The sequence below is a fragment of the Muntiacus reevesi genome, chromosome 3 (assembly GCF_963930625.1).
Source record: "Muntiacus reevesi chromosome 3, mMunRee1.1, whole genome shotgun sequence".
NCBI lineage: Eukaryota > Metazoa > Chordata > Mammalia > Artiodactyla > Cervidae > Muntiacus > Muntiacus reevesi.
In genome coordinates this window covers 95,231,447-95,250,746 of record NC_089251.1, presented here as the reverse complement: position 1 = coordinate 95,250,746, position 19,300 = coordinate 95,231,447, and the positions used below count along the sequence as shown (strand labels likewise).

At 47.7% G+C, this 19,300-nt stretch overlaps 1 protein-coding gene across 1 annotated transcript in view; it reads right to left on the bottom strand.

Moving 5' to 3' along the window:
* Positions 1-19,300, bottom strand: part of RFX8 (regulatory factor X8) — a 53,504-nt gene that overhangs the window by 18,796 nt on the left and 15,408 nt on the right. The window contains exons 2-5 of the mRNA XM_065928865.1: positions 7,940-8,050; positions 6,871-6,924; positions 3,071-3,184; positions 1,372-1,522 (exon numbers count right to left, since the gene is read on the bottom strand). Coding sequence (XP_065784937.1) covers positions 1,372-1,522; positions 3,071-3,184; positions 6,871-6,924; positions 7,940-8,050 — 430 coding nt within the window. The remainder of the gene's footprint in view (positions 1-1,371; positions 1,523-3,070; positions 3,185-6,870; positions 6,925-7,939; positions 8,051-19,300) is intronic.

Below are 19,300 nucleotides of genomic sequence, written 5' to 3'. Positions count from 1 at the left end.
CACCCACAACGGGGACATGGTGATCACACAAGCTGGGCCTGTGAGTTTCCCAGCGGGTCAAACAGGGATCAATGCAGCCAGGGGTGCTGGGGGTGATGGGAGGGGAGGGCCGTGTGACCAAGGAGAGTGAGGCTGGAGGCAGGACCATCAGTGTGGAAGCTATTGAAGAGCCTGGGCGGGAGGGATCAGAGCTGGAGGACAGGAAGAGGGCAGGTGGGGAAGGGGCCACCAGAAAACTGGACCCCTGTCCTGGGGGTCCAGCACACAACAGACCTCATGGTTCTCTTTGGGGGACCCTTCCTGCCACATTCCTGACTGCCGATCACACGCCCTGGGCCTGTGAGTTTCCAAGTGGGTCAAACAGGGATCAATGCAGCCAGGGGTGCTGGGGGCGCCAGGGGGTGAAGATAAGGCATGGTCTGTTCTGTGGGCCCTCGGGGGAGATGGCACACACAGGGTGCCAGGGAGGCGGACTCGCAGGGCGGAGGGGAATAGGTGGGGAGGGCTGGGTGCCGGGAGAGGCCTGAGCTGCCCAGGAAGGGTGGGGCTGGGCGGGGAGAGCTAGAGGCGATGATGGAGAAGCTCACAAAGGCAGGAGGGAGAAACAAGGGTATTTCCAGGACCATAAAAGACACTGTCCGTCCAGTGGGCGTGTGCTGGAGTTTACGAGGGCCACGGTGTCGGAGAGACACTAACGGTCAGCTTCAGGAAGGCCTGGAGCGGCCGCTGCAGGCTTGAGCAGACCAATAGCCTCCTGCGTTCACACTCCACGGGGGCGTGACTGTCCGGGGGTCTGGAGTGTGGGCAAGCTGGGCCTTGGGAGGAATTTCTAAGGACGGAGTGATACTCTTGGAGCCTCGTGGGGCCTGAGCAGAGCACAGGGAGGTGGGGGTATGCTAGGCCAGGACCTTCGTTGGCCCTGCTTGGGTGGGCAGTGAGCCAAGGACGGTGGCTGCCTCCCGGAGTTGGCTGGAGAGGGCCGGAGGCACGACTGACCTCCCCCTTGCCCTTTGCTACCTCCCCAGCCCCTTGGCCCTGCTTGGGCAATCGGCAAGAGGGTGTGGATGGATCAACACATGCCTCCCTTATGGGCTTTAAAGGAAAAGCTGAGAAAGCCGAAGCACAGGACGTGTGGACTGCAGTTCAGCTCACGAGGGCAAAGCGAGCCCAGAGGGGAGAGTGGGACTTCCCCGACAGTCCAGTGGTTACGACTTCATGCTTCCATTGCAGGGGGTGCGGGTTTGACTCCTGGCTGGGCAACTAAGATCTTATATACCCCAGGCTGTAGTAAAGAGGAGATGACCTACCCCATGTGGAAAGTTAGATGCCGCACTTGCATTCACAGACTCCACATTCTCCATGGAAACCCACCTTTGAGTTTGGAGATCTGTAAGAGGGCTGGAAAGCCCTCCAGAGCAGAGAGGAGCCACAGCTTGAATTTCTTACTAAACAACCGGACAGATTTCAAATACTGAATAGAAACATCTTCCAAAAAGTCATGGAGGAGAATGTCCTCAATTCCCTACAACAGAAGTGACAAGACACGTGGCCGCCAGTCAGCGCTGGTAGCCTCTGGTCACAAGAGGCCAAGGGTCACGTGAGCCTCAGGCCAATAGAGGGGCCCCCACCCAGCTAAGGACGTAGCCACCTCGGAGCCCTGGCTGCTGCCCACTGGGCAAGGACATCAGGCTGGAGAGGCTTGAATCAGAACTCTTTCAAAGATTTCAAAATATTGAGGACCGATTCACAAACGTACACAACATGAATGTTGGCTAAGACTGGTTTTGGTTTTGAGGTCAAACCAAAATCTTTAAGGGCTGAACCCAGCCTCAAGTTTTCAACCTTTGGGTTAAAAATTTAGAGGCCCTAGATTTTTTGCCCCCTAAAAACAAATATAAAATAAAAGGTAAAAGTTCATGACAAGCTTAAGAAAAGCACATTTTCACTCCAGAAATTATATATAATTGATGCCCAAACCACAGTTCATCATTCTAGACACAGAGTTGAAAAAACAAACCTACAATCCCCAGAAGTTGTGTACAATCCAAAGCAACGACTCCAACTGCCTATTTTAAAAAAGTCCTCTTTTGTTAAAATATCAGAGTAAGGACTCTGACTCAGTTTGGGGTTCACTGAAATGAATGATTCACTGGACCCACCAGTCACCCTGTGTCCGTTCCTCTTTCTCTCTGATGTCATCAGATCCCTCAGTCCAACCTTCTTCCGGTGTTGCCTTGACGGTGGCAAAGCCTCCCCCCAACCCTCTGCTCCAATAATACGGCATCCAATGCCACTGCCAACCCACTGTCTTCTCGATAACTCCAAGTCTCCCACAGGGCAAGTGAGGTAAGTCCGGTCACTGTGCCCTTCCTGCCCTGTGATGCCTATGACCACCCTCTGCCGGCATCATGTGTTCCTCCTAGAATCCACCTGTTCCACCACGCGTTTTCTCCTCCATTTTGAGTCTGCAGAATTTCTCCTTTCCTATGAGACTTGCCAGCAACACGGGCTCCTCTGGGAAGCCCTCTCCAGGCGTCTCTGCTCTTCCTTTGGGTGTCCAGAACAGCCCAATCACACTGTGTTGTAGAACCTTCCATACTGTATCACACTCACTGGCTTTTTCTCTACACGCGGTCACTCGGACTCTCAGTGAATTCAGAAAGGAAAACTGAATCTTAGGGAAAGATCTAAGGCACGTGGTCCATTGGCCCCACCACTGATTCCTTAGAGGATCTGAGATCCATGGACACCCCGGAGGGTGAGGGCTGTGACTCTAACCTCAGTGTGTGAATGCCAAGTCGCTTCAGTCGTGTCTGACTTTCCTGCAACCCCAGGGACTGTAGCCCACCAGGCTTCCCTGTTCATGGAATTTTTCAGGCAAGAGTATTGGAGTGGGTTGCTATTTTCTTCTCTAGGAGATCTTCCTGAACCCAGGGATCAACCCCACCTCTCCTGTGTCTCCCACACTGGCAGGTGGGTTTGTTACCACCAGCGCCACCTGGGAAGCTCCCAGCATTGGGTACCAATTTCTGGACAGGACACAAGCCGGCACCTGGAAGGAACCGCCTACCTTGTACAGCTGTGCGTCGTAGCACTTAAGGAGCTGGCACACGTCAGGGAGAGACAGGAGCATCACTGTGTCTTGCTGCAGAGACTTCCAGAAGGACATCAGCAAGTCCTCCACCTGAGGCAAGGGACAGAACATAGCTTTGAACCCTGCTTTTGTGCCTGGCGAGACCAGTCCTCCACAGGCAGCTCATCAGCCCTGAATGGTAACTGGATGAATTTCATTCCAACTGATGTTAAGCTTTGCCTGTCGGCTTTTCCAAGCTGTATTTAATGTATCATATTTTATTTTTAAAAATGTTTAAGTAAATAAATCTCATTATTAATAAATAAATGCTTTATAACTAATATTTATTTATTAATAAATATTAAATTTATTTATAATATAATTAAGACCACCGTTCCAGGTCTCAGTTGTGGCACACAGGATCTTTTAGCAGCAACAATCAAACTCTTAGGGCTTCCTGGTGGCTCAGATGTTAGAGAATCTGCCTGCAATGCCAGAGACCTAAGTTTGATCCCTGGGTGGGGAAGATCCCCTGGAGAAGGGAATGACAACCCACTCTAGTATTCTTGCTTGGAGAATCCCACAGACAGAGGAGCCTGGTGGGCCACAGTCCATAGCGTCGCAAAGAGTCAGACACGACTGAGCGACTAACACTTCCACTTTCACTCGAACTCTTAGTTGTGCCTTGTGGGATCTAGTTCCCTGACCAGGGATGGAACCCAGGCTCCTGGCCTTGGGAGCACACAGTCTTAGCCACTGGAGCACTAAGGAAGTCTCCCAAGCTGTATTTTAGAAGGGATTTTACATCCATCAGAGAGCACCTGCTGGGTGGGTAGAAGACTGGTCCTGAGGCGTTTTCTAGAAGGAAGGGTGGTTATGATAACAAGGGGGCTCTCCTGATTACAGTAGGACAAAGATCGGGCCCTTGGGGTACAAACCAGAGTCCAGAATACATTTTCGTGACTGACTGACCCCTTCAATTATTTTCAGCTCAGGAAGATGTGTAACCATATATAACCAAAGATATATTGCCTCCTCCTTGACATGTTGGAATTCACCTACAACAGTTCAGTTCAGTTCAGTCACTCAGTCCATGTCCAACTCTTTGCGGACTGCAGCACGCCAGGTCTCCCTGTTCATCACCAACTCCCAGAGTTCACTCAAACTCATGTCCATTGAGTCGGTGATGCCATCCAACCATCTCATCCTCTGTTGTCCCCTTCTCCTCCTGCCTTTAATCTTTCCCAGCATCAGGGTCTTTTCAAATGAGTCAGTTCTTCGCATCAGGTGGCCAAAGTATTGAGTTTCAGCTTCAGTATCAGTCCTTCCAAGGAATACGCAGGACTGATTTCCTTCAGGATGGACTGGTTGAATTTCTTGCAGTCCAAGAGACTCTCAAGAGTCTTCTCCAACACCACAGTTCAAAAGCATCAATTCTTCAGCGCTCAGCTTTCTTTATAGTCCAGCTCTCACATCCATACACGACCACTGGAAAAACCATAGCTTTGACTAAAGATGGTGCGGGCTAAAGGGAGCCAGTGTGATTCTACAAAAGGCATTTCTTTTTTTTAGTATTATTAGCAAAATATTTATTCATTTGAAAGTGAAACAGCATTTTATCACGATCTGAGTTAATGCTATAAACCTTGGTAAAAGAGCCTATAATTCCATAAGTAGTGTATTTGCCACTTTATTTTGAGTGTACCTCCTGAAAGCCAGCTGCACCTTTTTAACTTTTGATTCTGTATTGGCATCTAGTCAATTAACAATGCTGTGATAGTTTCAGGCGGGCAGCAAAGGGACTCAGCCACGTACACATGTGTCCATTCTTCCCCGAGCCTAAGGAGCCTTCTTTAAAGACTTCTGTTGAGTAGCAAAATGGCAGGGTCCTTTCTTTATTTCCTCCCATGTGGACCTGGTGGCCCATCTGAGCTGTCAGCTCAGGAAGACTGCAGCCTTCTGAGATTTCTGCAGCTCAGATATCCTGAGGCAACACAGTCCCACCCCAAGTCCTCCAAGAACCCTAGACTTGTAAGCTGTTTCTTCTGTGTAGGTTGTGAGCGTTGACCCGGAGTACCTGATTTGAAAATCTCTTCTAGAGAAGACATCTCCAAAGAGACTCAGGTATTTAATGAGACAGCCAAGAACGCTGAGCAGGGTGGAGTAATCCTTGGACCCCCAGGCTGGAGGCTTCTGGGGCTCATGGGTCTGGATGAGACAGCACTGTCTCAGCCCACCCCTCGCCCCACCTCCCACGTTCCGAGTCATCCGTCCTGATTCGTCTGCTACAGAAATATTTCTCTGATTTGTCCCTCTTTCTCTCTGGTGTCATTGTCACTGTTCCCCACCCAGCCCTCCTTCCTTGTCACCTGGACTGTGGCAGAGCCTCCTCCCCACCCTCGGCTCCCATAACATGGCATCTGATGTCACTGCCAACCCACCGTCTTCTCAATAAGTCAGAGTTTCCCATGGGGCCATGAGATAATAAATCTGGTCCCAGCAACCTTCTTGTGCTGTGACGCCTGTGACCACCCTCTGCCTCTGCCTGCACCATGCGTTCCTCCCAGAATCCTTCTTCTCCCCCACTTAGCATCTGCTGGACTTCTGCTTTTCTATGAGACTTGCCAGCAACATGGCCTCTTCCGGGGAAATTTCTCCAGGCGTCTCTGTTTTTCTTCCCTTGGAAGTCCAGAACAGTCCAACCACACTGTGTTCTAGAATGTTCCATACTGTATCACACTCATTGGTTTACACTGTTCCTTTCAGTACCAGACTATCAGCTTCTCAAGCCTCCAGGGGAATACCCTCTTTGTTCTGGAAACGGTGCTGGTCACAGGGTAAGAATTCAGTTAGTACTTGATGAAGCATTGTAGACAGGGAGTGGATTGGATATTCAACTTGGGGAGTGTTTATAACACGGTGTTAATAGGCCAGGGGTCACTCTGAAGACAGCCTGGTCCCTCCCTCAGGCCAACGCTTTCTACAAAGCAAGAAATGACTTCACGCTGATTAAACATTATCTCGCAAAGCGGAAGTGCTTAGAACACTGAATCTTCAGAAGACTTTTCATTTAAATGTGTACTTGCTTCTCTGGATTTTCATTTTATATGGTAAAAGACAGGATTCAGAATGGTTAAAGGATTTCTTCATGCCTTTCATGGCCAATTCTAGAATACAATCCACTCTTGATGATTCCCATGTCAGAGCACCCTGCTTCGAACTGCTTCTAGTACATTAGCATGTATCAATAACAGCTCAGAAAACCATCACTGAGAATCCCAGGGTAAATAAATTTGCTGTTGTTTAGTCACTAAATTGTGCCCAACTCTTTGGGAACCCATGGGCTGTAGCCCACCAGGCTCCTCTGTCCATGGGATTTCCCAGGCAAGAATACTGGAGTGGGTTGCCATTTCCTCTTCCAGGGGATCTTCCCGACCCAGGAATAGAACCCATGTTTCCTGCGCCTCCTGCATTGGCAGGCAGATTCTTTACCACTGAGCCATCAGTACTTTATTTCAGATCAGCTGGAATTAGGATCTAAAAATAGCTGAGTTTATATTTAAAGTGTAAAATTATCCATATGGGCACCTTGGAAAATTTCCAGATGATTAAATGGAATAAAAATATCACCTTCAAGAGCTTACTGACTATAAAACAGCTGCATTCTAAGCACTTTAGTGTGATGAATTCCTAGACATCCCTTGAGGGGTCTTTTCAAGCCGAAAGGTTAAGAACAAGTCATAAATGCTTGCGTTTTGTAGATAAAACCCTACCCTCTCGAGTTCTTGGTTTCTCACATGTTGCAAAATGTCTTGACAGCAGTTGCAGTATTCATCAGCAAGAAAGGCCACCTAGGAGAATAAAGAGAGTCATTTCAGCTTGCAGCCCACTTCTAGAATTACCTGCTTCTCACAGACCTTGCTGAGGCCCTAGGGTGTGTCAGTCGCTCAGCTGTCTCCGACTCTTTGCAACCCCATGGACTGTAGGCCACCAGGCTCCTCTGTCCATGGAATTCTCCAGGCAAGAATACTGGAGTGGGTTGCCATGTTCTTCTCCAGAGGATCTTCCTGACCCCAGGATTGAACCCAGGTCTCCCGCATTGCAGGCCCTACAATAATACTATCTGGCTGTGACATCAGCCAAACTCTTTCCTGGAGCTGTGTGTTTTTACTGAGAGTTACGTGAAGTGGTACCCCACTCCAGTATTCTTGCCTGGAGAATCCCATGGACAGAGGAGCCTGGTGGGGTACAGTCCATGAGGTCACAAGAGTCGGACACGACTGAGTGACATTTTCATTTCATGTGGAGTAACACATAACTTCAAGAAAATTGAAGTTGCTTCATTTTTGATGCCTCATTTATTTCCGGGTCTGTACCACCCACTCTGAAGACCACCGATCTTTGCCACCTTTCCCTCTAAAGCCCAATTTCCCCTCCCACATGTCCCCAGACCCAGTTGCTAAAAAATGCACAGACCTGTTTCTTGCTCTGTGATGGAGACCCTCATTCTAGAATGTGACATGATCCCAGGGGGAGTCTTTCTATAGGGCGTGAGGAAAAGCCCTGAATTTCCTGACCATCACCCAGCCCGAGAGGGAATGACAGTCCTCATGGGCCTGGCAGAAGGCAATTCTTACTCCATCTTGTACAACTGTGATCACTGGCAGACTAAGAAGCCATTTACTGCCCTAGGCAGCCAAGGTATGGAGCATTAGTCTTCCTGAGGTGTGCAAACTTACCATTAAAAAAAAATTTTCCCCCACACTGCAGTATGTGCAACTTCCCAACCAGAGATCAACTTCATGTCCCCTGCAGTGGAAGCACAGAATCTCAACCACTAGACCACCAGGGAAGTCCCAAGCCTACCATTTGGTAGGAGTATTTCTTTGCCAGTTCCTGCTCCCAGAATGGACATCTCCTGAATTCAGACAAAGGGGATCCAGTGGGTTCTGTCTTGATCGGTGAATGATTGTCATCCTAAAACCATTTTCACACGAATTATTTCTTTAAGTCAGATAATAATTATTCATTGCAACTATAGGTTAATATTTTATCCACACCCCTGGGCACTTTTCTTGATTCCAGCAGCTATTCCCTCTTGTTTCATTGCAAATGATACTAACCTTCCTCTAAAAGGCTATACTCTCTAGTCATCAGGGAGCAATTAGTATTTAATATTTCACATATTTAATATTTCAAAGTGGCTTTGCATTACAAATGCTGTATGCATGTGTGCATGCTCGCTTAAGTAGTGTCCAACTGCCTGGGACCCTATGGACTGTAGCCCATCAGGCTCTTCTGTCCGTGGGGTTCTCCAGGCAAGAATGCTGGAGTGGGTTGCCGTGCCCTCCTGCAGGGGACCTTCCTGACCCTGGGATCAAACCCACATCTGTCTCTTGCACGGACAGGTGGGTTCTTCACTAGTGCCACCTGGGAAGCCCACAAATGCTGTGTAGTAACAAACGATAAAAAGATGACCTATGAAAAATCCGGTGCCATAAACACATTCTGCAACGCTTGTCTACATGGTTGTCCACCCTTGAACTAAAACCATCTCCTGTCTGGGTCACCTTCCCTGGATTACAGAAATGGTCAGTCATATATGAAAATCTCAGGGCCGAACGAACCAGGGAAGTGAGGGACACTGCCTTCCTTTAGAAGAATAGATTACAGGATGTAAAACATTTTCATTAAGGATGGAAAAAGGCAACATGGCAAAAAGTGAATTCAATATTCCTGCCTTGTGTCAGCCACACTGCTGTTTACCTCCCCACCCTACTCCTACCCCCGGAACAAGGGGAGGCATGGTTGCTCCTGATTTGCATGAAGGACTGTATTGAAATGATTTCTTCAGGATTTCCCTGACGTCTTTTGAATAATTTCCATTTTAATAGAGTAGGTGAGAGCATTCCTGGGAAGTTGGAAGTTGAGCCCCACAGCCTGCCCTGTTGGACTGCACCTGGGTCAGGGGACTCCCCTTCATCCTCTCCAACCTAATGGCCTGCTCTGCGTCAGCTTCAGGGTCAGGATATCCTCCTTGGCTTTCTCAGTTCTGCACTCTGCCGCGCCCATTGAGAACAGCCACGGGCTTCCCCCTCACCAGATGCTCCCTCATTATCAGTCAGCATCACTTTGAGGATCAGGGGGGTGAGTGGCTAAGGGCTGCCCATAATAACGTTATACACAGGAAAACAACTGCATCTAATTCAACAATTACTGAATATTTCAGGGTCTATCATAGCAAATCTATTTTATTCAACACTCACTGCTCCTTCTTCTTGGAGAATGCGGTTATAATTAGTAGACTTTTCAAAGGCAACAATGTCTCCACTGTGACATAACAGATAAGAGAGAAATAATTTTAGTTAGACCCTTATTTCTGAGCTCAGGCATAAAGGTTCTTTTGCAGTGAGGTTATTTGTATGGGGGGAATACCATCCATAGGGTTGCAAAGAATCAACTGAGCACATAGCACACACATACACACACACCCCTTTGATTTCTAAACCCTCCTCCAAGTTTCTCTACACAACTGCTGATTATCACCTGCTTAAAGGTTTTTTTTTTTTTTTTTAATTCATTTGTATAACCGTGACAACCACGTATTTATTTTTAAAAGTTTATTCCCTTCAGAAGCAAGAATATGATGTCCTCACAGGTAGAACTTGCTCTGGTGAGAAAAGAAAAATCATCATGCCAATGAAGTCTTCTATTTTCTGATTTGGGGCTTTGAAAATGATCAACTCAGAAATGATAACATACTCTGAGTCAATGGATGGGGCAGGGCACTTTCACAGAACAAGGAAACTGCAAAGGAATAATATGTAAGGTCCATGTCCCCGCACCACGTGGGTTCACATGTCCTACTGGAGAAAAGATTCTCTATGTCATGGAGAACAGATTCAGTTCTGTGTATGTGGTGTGAGGTAGCAGGCCAACACTCTGCTTCTGCTTCTGGACTCAGGTGCACGGTCTTCAAGGCAGGGATGGCCTGGGACGGGTGGTAGTTAGAAGGAAGTGGAGGAAAACGGCTTTCATCCTTCATCCCCTCCAAGCCTCTCTAAAGTCCCAGGAGCTCTCCCTTGACCTTAGGTTTGGGTCAGTCCATTCTCCAGCAGTCATGTATGGCTGTGAGAATTGGATCATAAAGAAGGCTGAGCACTGGAGAACTGATGCTTTCGAACTGTGGTGCTGGAGAAGACTCTTGAGAGTCCCTTGGACAGCAAAGAGATCAAACCAGTCCATCCTAAAGGAAATCAACCCTGAATATTCATTGGAAGGACTGATACTGAAGCCGAAGCTTCAATACTTTGGCCACCTGCGGCAAAGAGCTAACTCACCGGCAGGAGGAGGGGGGCGACAGAGGATGAGATGGTTGGATGGCATCATCGACTCAATGGACATGAATTTGAGCAAACTCCAGGAGACACTGAAGGACAGGGAAGCCTGGTGAGCTACAGTCCATGGGGTTGCAAAGAGTCAGATACGACTTAGTGAATGAACAACAATAAAAAAGATGCCAAATCACCACAGCAGAAAGCCAGGGTGCAGGAGTTATCCGGAGGTGAGTCGGCTGGGAAAGGTCACTTGGCTTCCTTGCAGGCTGTCCCCTTGGCCCCTGCCCCACAGGCAGGGCCCAGGCGGTTAAGATTTAACTGCTGGGGGACAGGCAAGGGCCAGCTGGGGAAGGAGGTGGCAGTTAACTACACAACAGAGCGGGCATCCTTGGCTGCTCTTCCTTCTGTCACTTGAGCTCTGAGAACCTCAATTTTCCACCTGATGAAGGAGAAGGATGGGGTAGGTTCCATCCTTTAGTTGGGAAGATCCCCTGGAGAAGGGAATGGCAACCCACTCCAGCATTCTTGCCTGGGGAATTCCATGGATAGAGCAGCATGGCAGGCTATGGTCCATGGGGTTGTAAAGAGCTGGATACCAACCAGCATGTAAACAATAACAATCTCCCACCACTAAAAGAACTTTTCCAACCCCCAGAGCCTGTAACCTTCGCTCAGAGTCTCCAGGCCGTGCATGAAGGTTAGAGGATTCTCCCAGCCTCACAAAGGGGGTCAGAGGAAGGTCAGGGTCCATTCTGGGTCCTGCAGACTGTCTGCTTCACTTAGCACAGTGTAGACGCATGAAAAACACATTTGACTTTAATTAGCTTTTACAATCAATTTGGCTAAAAAGGGTCCAGTGTAAAGAGGGCTGGGACATGATTATATGCCACACGACTCAGCCTTTTTATTTTTCCTTTTCCCGTAAAATCTCAAGTGTTGTGTTAGCTTAATACACTTTCTGGCATGTAGCTTTCTTCTAGCCTAACTACAATTTGCATCCACATTCTCAGGTTCTGACATCATTTGTCATTAATCTAGACTTTCATTTGAATCATTTTGGCATCATCATTTGCCCTTGCAAATCATCCTAACAGCAGTGAAACAACAATGTGAAGCAACTGCAAAGGTAAGAAGATAAAAATGTAATAAAACCGAATTCACGTCCCAGACTTGTTCAGCCTCAGACAGCGGAGGGAAGGTGTTTTCATCTTCTCATCGTTGAAGGACTTCATTTCCAGTTTTACTCAAAGAACATGAGTCAACGACTCTGTTTTTGGTTAGGAGTGTGTGTTAGTCACTCATTTGGGTCTGACTGAGGACCAGGCTCCTCAGTCCATGGGATTTTCCAGGCAAGAATCCTGGACTGGGTTGCCATTTCCTCCTCCAGGGGATCTTCCTGACCCAGGGAACGAACCTGGGTAAGACACCCTTAAGTTGGTTTTTAAATTTTAGGCCATGCCGTGCGGCATGTGGGGTCTCAGTTCCCCAGCCAGGAACTGAACTCGTGGCCCCTGCATTGGGAGCTCAGAGTCTTAACCACTGGGCAACCAGGGAAGTCTCTCCACTTGATATATTTTTTTCCCACTTTACTTTTTTTATCAACTTGATACTTTTATATCTCAAGTTAAATAGTCAATTTGTATGTATTCATATCACAGTAGGTCTTATTATTGCAAGAAGCCCTATTTAATATAATTTTGATTACACATACAATGACACTAATGACTAAAATATACTGAGCATTTACCCATTGCTAAGGGCCTTATTCACTCCCCCTTACTCCTCACAACAATCCATTAGGTAGTGGATAATAATTCATTATTTTCCCCAGTTATGTACAGGAAACAAGAAGCAACTCACAGAGCCAGAAATCCAGCTCTGACTTCACATCTTCATCACTATTACCTCTTCCACTCTTCCGTCTTTTAAGACAGGGGTCCCCCAACTTCCAGGAGCTAATGCTGGATGACCTGAGGTGGAACCGATGCAGTAATAATAGAAATAAAGTGCACTGGGAAATGTAGTGCACTTGAACCATCTCAGAACCATCCCGCACCCCAGTCCGTGGAAAAACTGTCTTCCATGAAACTGGTCCCTGGTGCCAAAAAGGTTGGGGACCACTGCTGTAAGACACACATGTGTGTGATAATAAGTGATGTACACAAGGAGGGCAAAGGAAGATGTGAGGGTTTTGAAACAAGGTGGAAAAGAAGAACTGTCTTTTTAAAAATTTTACTTTATGTTGGAGTATAGCTGATTAACAATGTTGTGTTAGTTTCAAGTATACAGCAAAGTGATTCAGATATATATATATATATACATATACATGTGTCTGCTGTTTTTCAAATTCTTTTCCCAATTAGCTTATTACAGAATGTTGGGCAGAGTTCCCTGGGCTATACAGTGGTCTTTGCTGGTTATGTGTTTTATTTTATATTGGCGCAGAGTTGATTAACAACGCTGTGTTAGTTTCGGGTGTGTAGCCAAGTGATTCAGTTATACACATTCACATATCTATTCTTTTCCATTCTTTTCTCATTTAGGAAGAACAGCCTTCTTTTTTAAACTGGATTGGCTGAGTGTGGCTAAGTGGTGTGGATTCCTCATTTTCTGTGCTGGGGGCTGTTGCTTTTACATTGCTTAAGTCTATTCCCATTAGATTTTTATGAACAACTTAACTGCAAAATGATGATCTAACGGGACACCTTTGAAACTGCTGAAAGTCTAAGTCGTTCACAAGGGAAAACAGCAACCGGAAGCCAGGCCTCCTCAGCGGACGGCACGCTGCCTTGTCTGGGCGTCTGGGCTGGAGAGGAGGATGTGAGGGGTGCTTTGAACAGGCGAGATGTTTTGAGAGCTTCACCTGCTTTCAAACCTCCCCCCAGCAAGGGTGCAGTCCAGGGCGGGATCTTCCACACCTATGTTTTGAGAGCTGCTAGACAACAGCCAGGTAATGCCTATTTAAAAAAAAAAAAAAAAAAAACCTTAACAAGTTCTAACCAGCCTTGCAGAGCACAGGGTGGACATGGCCCAGGTGCGGGTTGCAACTTGGACCCCTGATTATACCTGAGAAGGGGGCCGCCCGGGACTCAGCAGAGCTCTGCTGTGTGGGGAGGGCTGGCCCCAGGAGGTCCGCCTCCTGCAGTGCTGGGGCACGTGGACTCCACGGGAAAGGCTCCACGGGAGTCACCGTGATGTTCTGGGTCTGCGGTGCCCACAATCGCTTGGCTGACCCCTCCCTTGAACGCACCCTCCCAGGGTGATGAATGTGAAGGATAAACCCGAGCCCTTCTGCTCCCTTGGGCACCACCAGCCAGCCATGGACCCAAGGACCTGGGTTCTGCAGGCTGCTGGGCAGCCCCCTGAGCTCATGAGCTGGCAGAGGAACAAAGGCTCAGGGAACAAAGGTAGGCGCAACTCAGGAAGGCCCAATGTTAGAAGCTTTTCACAGGCTTTTAATATGCTAAGTTGGAAAAGCTGAGGGCGTGAGTGTGTGTGTTTGTGTGTTTGTGGGTGTGCACGCGTGTGGACGGAGGACAGATGAGGGCAAGGGCTAGTTTTCATACGTCCTGAGAGAAACTTGGACCTCTGTCCCACTAATCTCAGAAGTCACAATAGATAGACCAGGGACTCATCTATTTGGAAAATGACAAAGTTTTCCTTGTGACATGTCAGCCAGGAATGTCGCTTACGAGGTGGAGAATAAACATGTTAAGCAGAGCCGGTTCTCTAGATGTGACAACCACTCACACGCTCTCTCCATTTCCCTCCCCTTCCCCTGACAATAACAGAGCATTTTATACTTTGGCCTCCATTCTCCAAGAATTTCTAGGTCAGCGCTTAGACCCTGGTCCAGGGCTCGGTCCGGCTGCCAGCTAACCAAGACTGGGATCTGGGGAGGTCTGTTCCCTGTATAGAGATGTCACCCTTGAGAGGGGAGCAGGGCAGGGAGTGCCCTGGAGTTGGGAAAGGACTCCTTTGCATTTGGCACACGCTGCATATTTATAGTCATTTTCCTTAAAAAAAAAAAAAAGCCTCAAGCTGCTCGTTGGTTTTGCAAATCAAGTCTTGGTCTCCTCTTGGAAACGCTGCCTCAGCAGTCTTCAGAGGGCTCCACCACAACACGGTCGTCCACCCCCTGCCCGCCCCTCCCTCACCTCCGGGGAAAACAAACGCTGTTGACACCGGGACTCCCGGTCTGCTTGCTCCTGGACCACCTATGAGGAGTCCAGTGAAAGAGGTCCCTGGCTAGGGATCCTGTCCTCCTGCTAAGTCACTGGCATGGGGGACAGGGCGGGGTGGATGGTGGCAGAGAGCTGGCGGTAGAATTTCTCCTCCGAAGGGGCTCGGAGGGACAATATGGGGAGACAGGGGCTTATCTCAAGACTAAACTGATTTTAATTAGATCACCTGCTTTTTCTGCAGTGCCTGGTGGTGGCAGTGATGAGAAAGCAAAAAAACCCCAGAGTCCCTTAAGGGACGCCGGCCGGCCACCAGCCTGGCTCCCAGCCAAATCTCTATGCTGATGCTCTCATCCGTGGTTTCCATTTCTTTCCTTAACATGAGGTCCAGAAAAAAAAAAAAAAGATGCCCTTGAAAAATCCAGATGCCTTTTCCTTCCTGAGGCAAATATTAGCAGGAAAGTGTAAATCAGACCTCAGTTGGCTGCACCCTCAGAGAAGCGCCTGGCTCACTGGAGCTGTCACTCTGGGGTACAAGGAAGATGCTGGTCTGTGGCTGGCTGGGGGATCCCCTCCGGGTTCTGAATGCTAGCGAGCTCTTAACAGCGGGATCTGAGGGTGTGCCCTGGGCGGACATAGCAATCTGCCCGAGGGGCAGCCTACTTCCAGGTGTTCGAGGATAGCGGGCAGGTGCTTGGTTAGCACACCGTGCGAACACCTGTGCTACCTGTCCAACCCCCCCCCCCCACCGACCCCTCAACACACACACCCACACGCCCACACACACACACACAGGCCAGAGTGAGGAGGGCTCTGAGACTCAGGGACATTCCAGACCCTAACTGCCGACGGGGGAATGGATGTCAGCAGAAGACATCGGCAGGGTAAGATTTGCCACTTCCTAGGACCTGTCATCACATGTTTTCCTGGACTGAAGGGTCAGGCTTGATGCATGATTTGTAATGTAGGTAGCAGTAGTAAGAAATCATTCAGGGTACCGCGCGGAGCTCCCTGCTGACAGCAGGCCCCAGCTATCTGTTTCACACACGGTAGTATATATATGTCAATCCTACTCTCTCAATTCACCCCACCCTCCCCTCCCCTGCTGTGTCCACATGTCTGTTCTGTCTGTCTGTGTCTCTACTCCTGCCCTGCAAACAGGTTCATCACCACCATTTTTCTAGATTCCACATATATGCGTTAATATACGATATTTGTTTTTCTTTTTCTGACTTACTCCATTCTGTGATGACCTAGAGGGGTGCAGATGGGGTGAGGGGAAAGGAGGGAGGTCCAAGAGGGAGGGGATGTATGAATACTTATGACTGACTCATTTCGTTGTACAGCAGAACCTAACACAACATTATAAAGCAATTATGCTCCAATAAAAAAACAATCATTCAAAGAGCTCCATTTTACCCCCGGCCTGATTGCCCCCAGTGGGGACATCCTGCCAAACTCTAGTACAATGTCACGACCTGGGTTTTGACACTGATACAAACTCACTGATCTTACTAGGATTTCCCAAGTTTTACTTAAACTCACTTTTGCATGTGAGCATGTAGCTCGCCTATGGAAATGCTTGCACCCAACACCACGCATGAGACGCAGTGCGTGTGCTCCATCACAAGGTGGCCAGGGCTCTGCCTGTAACCCCACCCCGCTCCCTCAGCCCCACGTCCCTGACTCCCGGCAAGGAGGAAGCTGTCCTCCATTTCGGAAATTTTGTCCTTTCACAAACACCACATGAGATCACCTATTGGTGGAACCTGAAATAGGACACAAACAAGCTAATCTACAAGACATGAACAGGGACACAGACACAGAGAACAGACTTGAGGTAGTCAAAGGCAAGGGAGGTTGGGGAAGGATGGATTTGGGAGTGTGGGATTAGCAGATGCAAACTATTATACAGGATGGATAAACAAGATCCTACCATAGAGCACAGGGAGCTGTATTCAATATTCTGTGATAAACCACAGTGGAAAAGAATATGAAAGAGAATAATATATGTGTTTGTGTAACTGAATCATTGTGCTCTACACTTGAAAACTAACACAACATTGTAAATCAACTACCCTTCAAATAGAAAAGAAAAAAAACTTTGTCATTTCAATATGTTTTATAAATGAAATCACACAGTATGGAATCCTTTGAGATGGTTTTTTCCACTCTGTAATTCCCTGGGGATTCATCCAAGCGGTTGGATTGATAGTTGGATTGAGAGAGAAGGTATGACGTCTTGCAAGGAAGGGATGATGGGAGCCAAGACAGACATGCATTTGATGTCCTCAGAGCAAAGCAAGCATGGCTGAAACCAAGGCTGTGCATTAGGGAGAAAATGGCAACGTGGATGAGAAGTGCCTACAGAAGGAGCTGGGGACGGACACCAGTCTGGGAAGAGGGGGCTGTAGGCTCTACGCAGGAGGTAAGAGCAAGCTCCTGAGATTTCTGAGCAAGAAAGAGAAAAACTGAAGAATGGGGGGCAGGTTAGTCTCATGGCTGTGTTCAGATAGTGGTGAGGTGAAGAGAGGGAGTTTATACAGGACCCATGAAAATAATCTTGATGATGAGGACATATAGGAAACACCTGTAACCAGAAAGAGCCATCAGGAGACCCAGAAGGGGGGACAATTAACAGGACTTGTGACCCGAGGGAGTCAGGGAGGGCTTTGGGGTGACCCTCTACATAGGTTCCATCTCTTGGGATCATAGATGGAAATGAGGACGTCAAGAGGCAGAGGTGACGGGAGGGAGAGAATTAAGTTAAATTTCTCCACCTTCAGTGGAAGGTACCAGTGGGTCCTCTGGATGGAAACATCCAGAAGACGGCCAAACAGAACATCCCCGGGGGTGGGTGAGATGAGGAGCAGGAGAAGTGATTCAGAAGGAGGACTCGTCCATGGAGGGTGCGGTAGGTGAAAGCCAGAAAAGAATGTGGTGTCTTGGGGTCAACGTGTAGGAAAAACATCATTAATCATGAAGCTTCGGGTCTCTGGGAGATGCCTGCCCTGGTGGGGAGGGGAGAGGTCAGGAGACCAGGAAGGGCTCATTCTAGGGAAGGGACTGGATGACGCAGAGTCCTGAGGGCTAAAGGAAATTTCAAGAAGGACGTGGCCAATTCTGTCAAACGTGACAGAGGAGAAGAAAAAAGACAGTGCAAGATGGCCCTGGCTGTTGAGATGATGGTGAAAATGAACCGTAACTGAGGAAGTGAAGGCGGTAGACATTTCTCTGGCAGACGATGTTGGCAGAGATTGGCGCTGCCCATGTCAGGGGCATGCTGATGTGATGGGCACGTTTCCAGCCTTAAGAAGGATGACTGGCACAACAGCCAAAGAGCCAGTTCGAGTCAACTCAAGTACAAATGGTCCTAATACGAATCAGGCTGTGACCTATGACCAAAATACCTAAGCGACAGTTACTAACCTGGGACACCTTTTTTCACCCAGAAGGTAGCAATACTGGGCATAGAAGAAAGAACTTCTCTTGATACAGATTCCGTCGTAATGATACCTGAAAAATAAACATGGTCTTAAACACCATCTTAATAAAGCATCTTAAAGATGGTGTCCAACCACTAAGTGGGCTTTAGAGAAGAGACAGGACAGACTAGCCAAGGAAGACTTAGAGCTGTCCTCTGGGTTTCATCACTGACCCCATTTATCAAGGAAAAGCTAATCAGCCACTCAGCCTGCCCGGGCTCTGGTAGGTGGACCATTTCATACTATCTCACATGCACCGGATTTGAAACAAGCTCGCGTATGTCCTCCTCTGCTTTCCTGACTTATGACACTTGAATCTGAGAGATGCCACAGGGAAAGCCTCCTGTCGTCTCTGCCATCGACCTTCTCAAAGAAATGCAGACCAACGCCAGTGTTTCCTCTGCTGAATGGACTCAGGTTCTCAAACCCCCAGAAGGAAGTTTGGTTCTTCCTCTGCTAAGCCCAGGAAAGGCAGCAGCTTGTATGGGCTCATGGCAGCCCAACAAAACTTTTTTTTCAAATTAATTATTGCCCAATGCTTAACTTGGCAAACACTTCCCAAGCCTTCAACTCCTTCATGGGTGGCAAGCCCTTCCCTTAACTTGGCTTCTGTCCCTTCTTAGTGATTTCTTGTTCTCACTGATTTCTCCTGATTTTTCTTGATTTAAAACAAACAACAAGTAACAATGACAACTGAGTGATAATTATAACAGGACGTACCAGATAATGCTGGAATTTCCTTTTGTGTTAAAAATATCGCCTGGGTACCTTAGTCTCTTGAATATAATTCAAATATGCGAATTAGATGGAACACTTAGCAATTTTAGTTCAAAGAGTAATTAAAATAGTTTTATTGTTCTAGGGCTATCATTACTTAACTATCAGACATTTACTCTCAGTGTCTAAACACTGAGAGTGTTGAAACAGAAAAATACACTGTGACTTTTGTACTTGAACAGAATCTCTTAAGACGGTAGAGACTCAAATTCGGTTCTGGCATCACCTGAATTGTATCAGGCACCGGGAATTTCATCTAATTATGGGAATTCTTTGGGAAGAGTTGATATTTATAGTTTGTTTAGTTTTGCACTTTTTGGTCATCCATTTTGTGATTTTTCAGAATGTATGTTTTTAACATTTAGAATAAAACCAAAATGATCAACCTACCTGGCACTGCCTCTCGTTCCCAGCCTCCGGGTGCCAAGATCAGGGAAAACCAAGCGT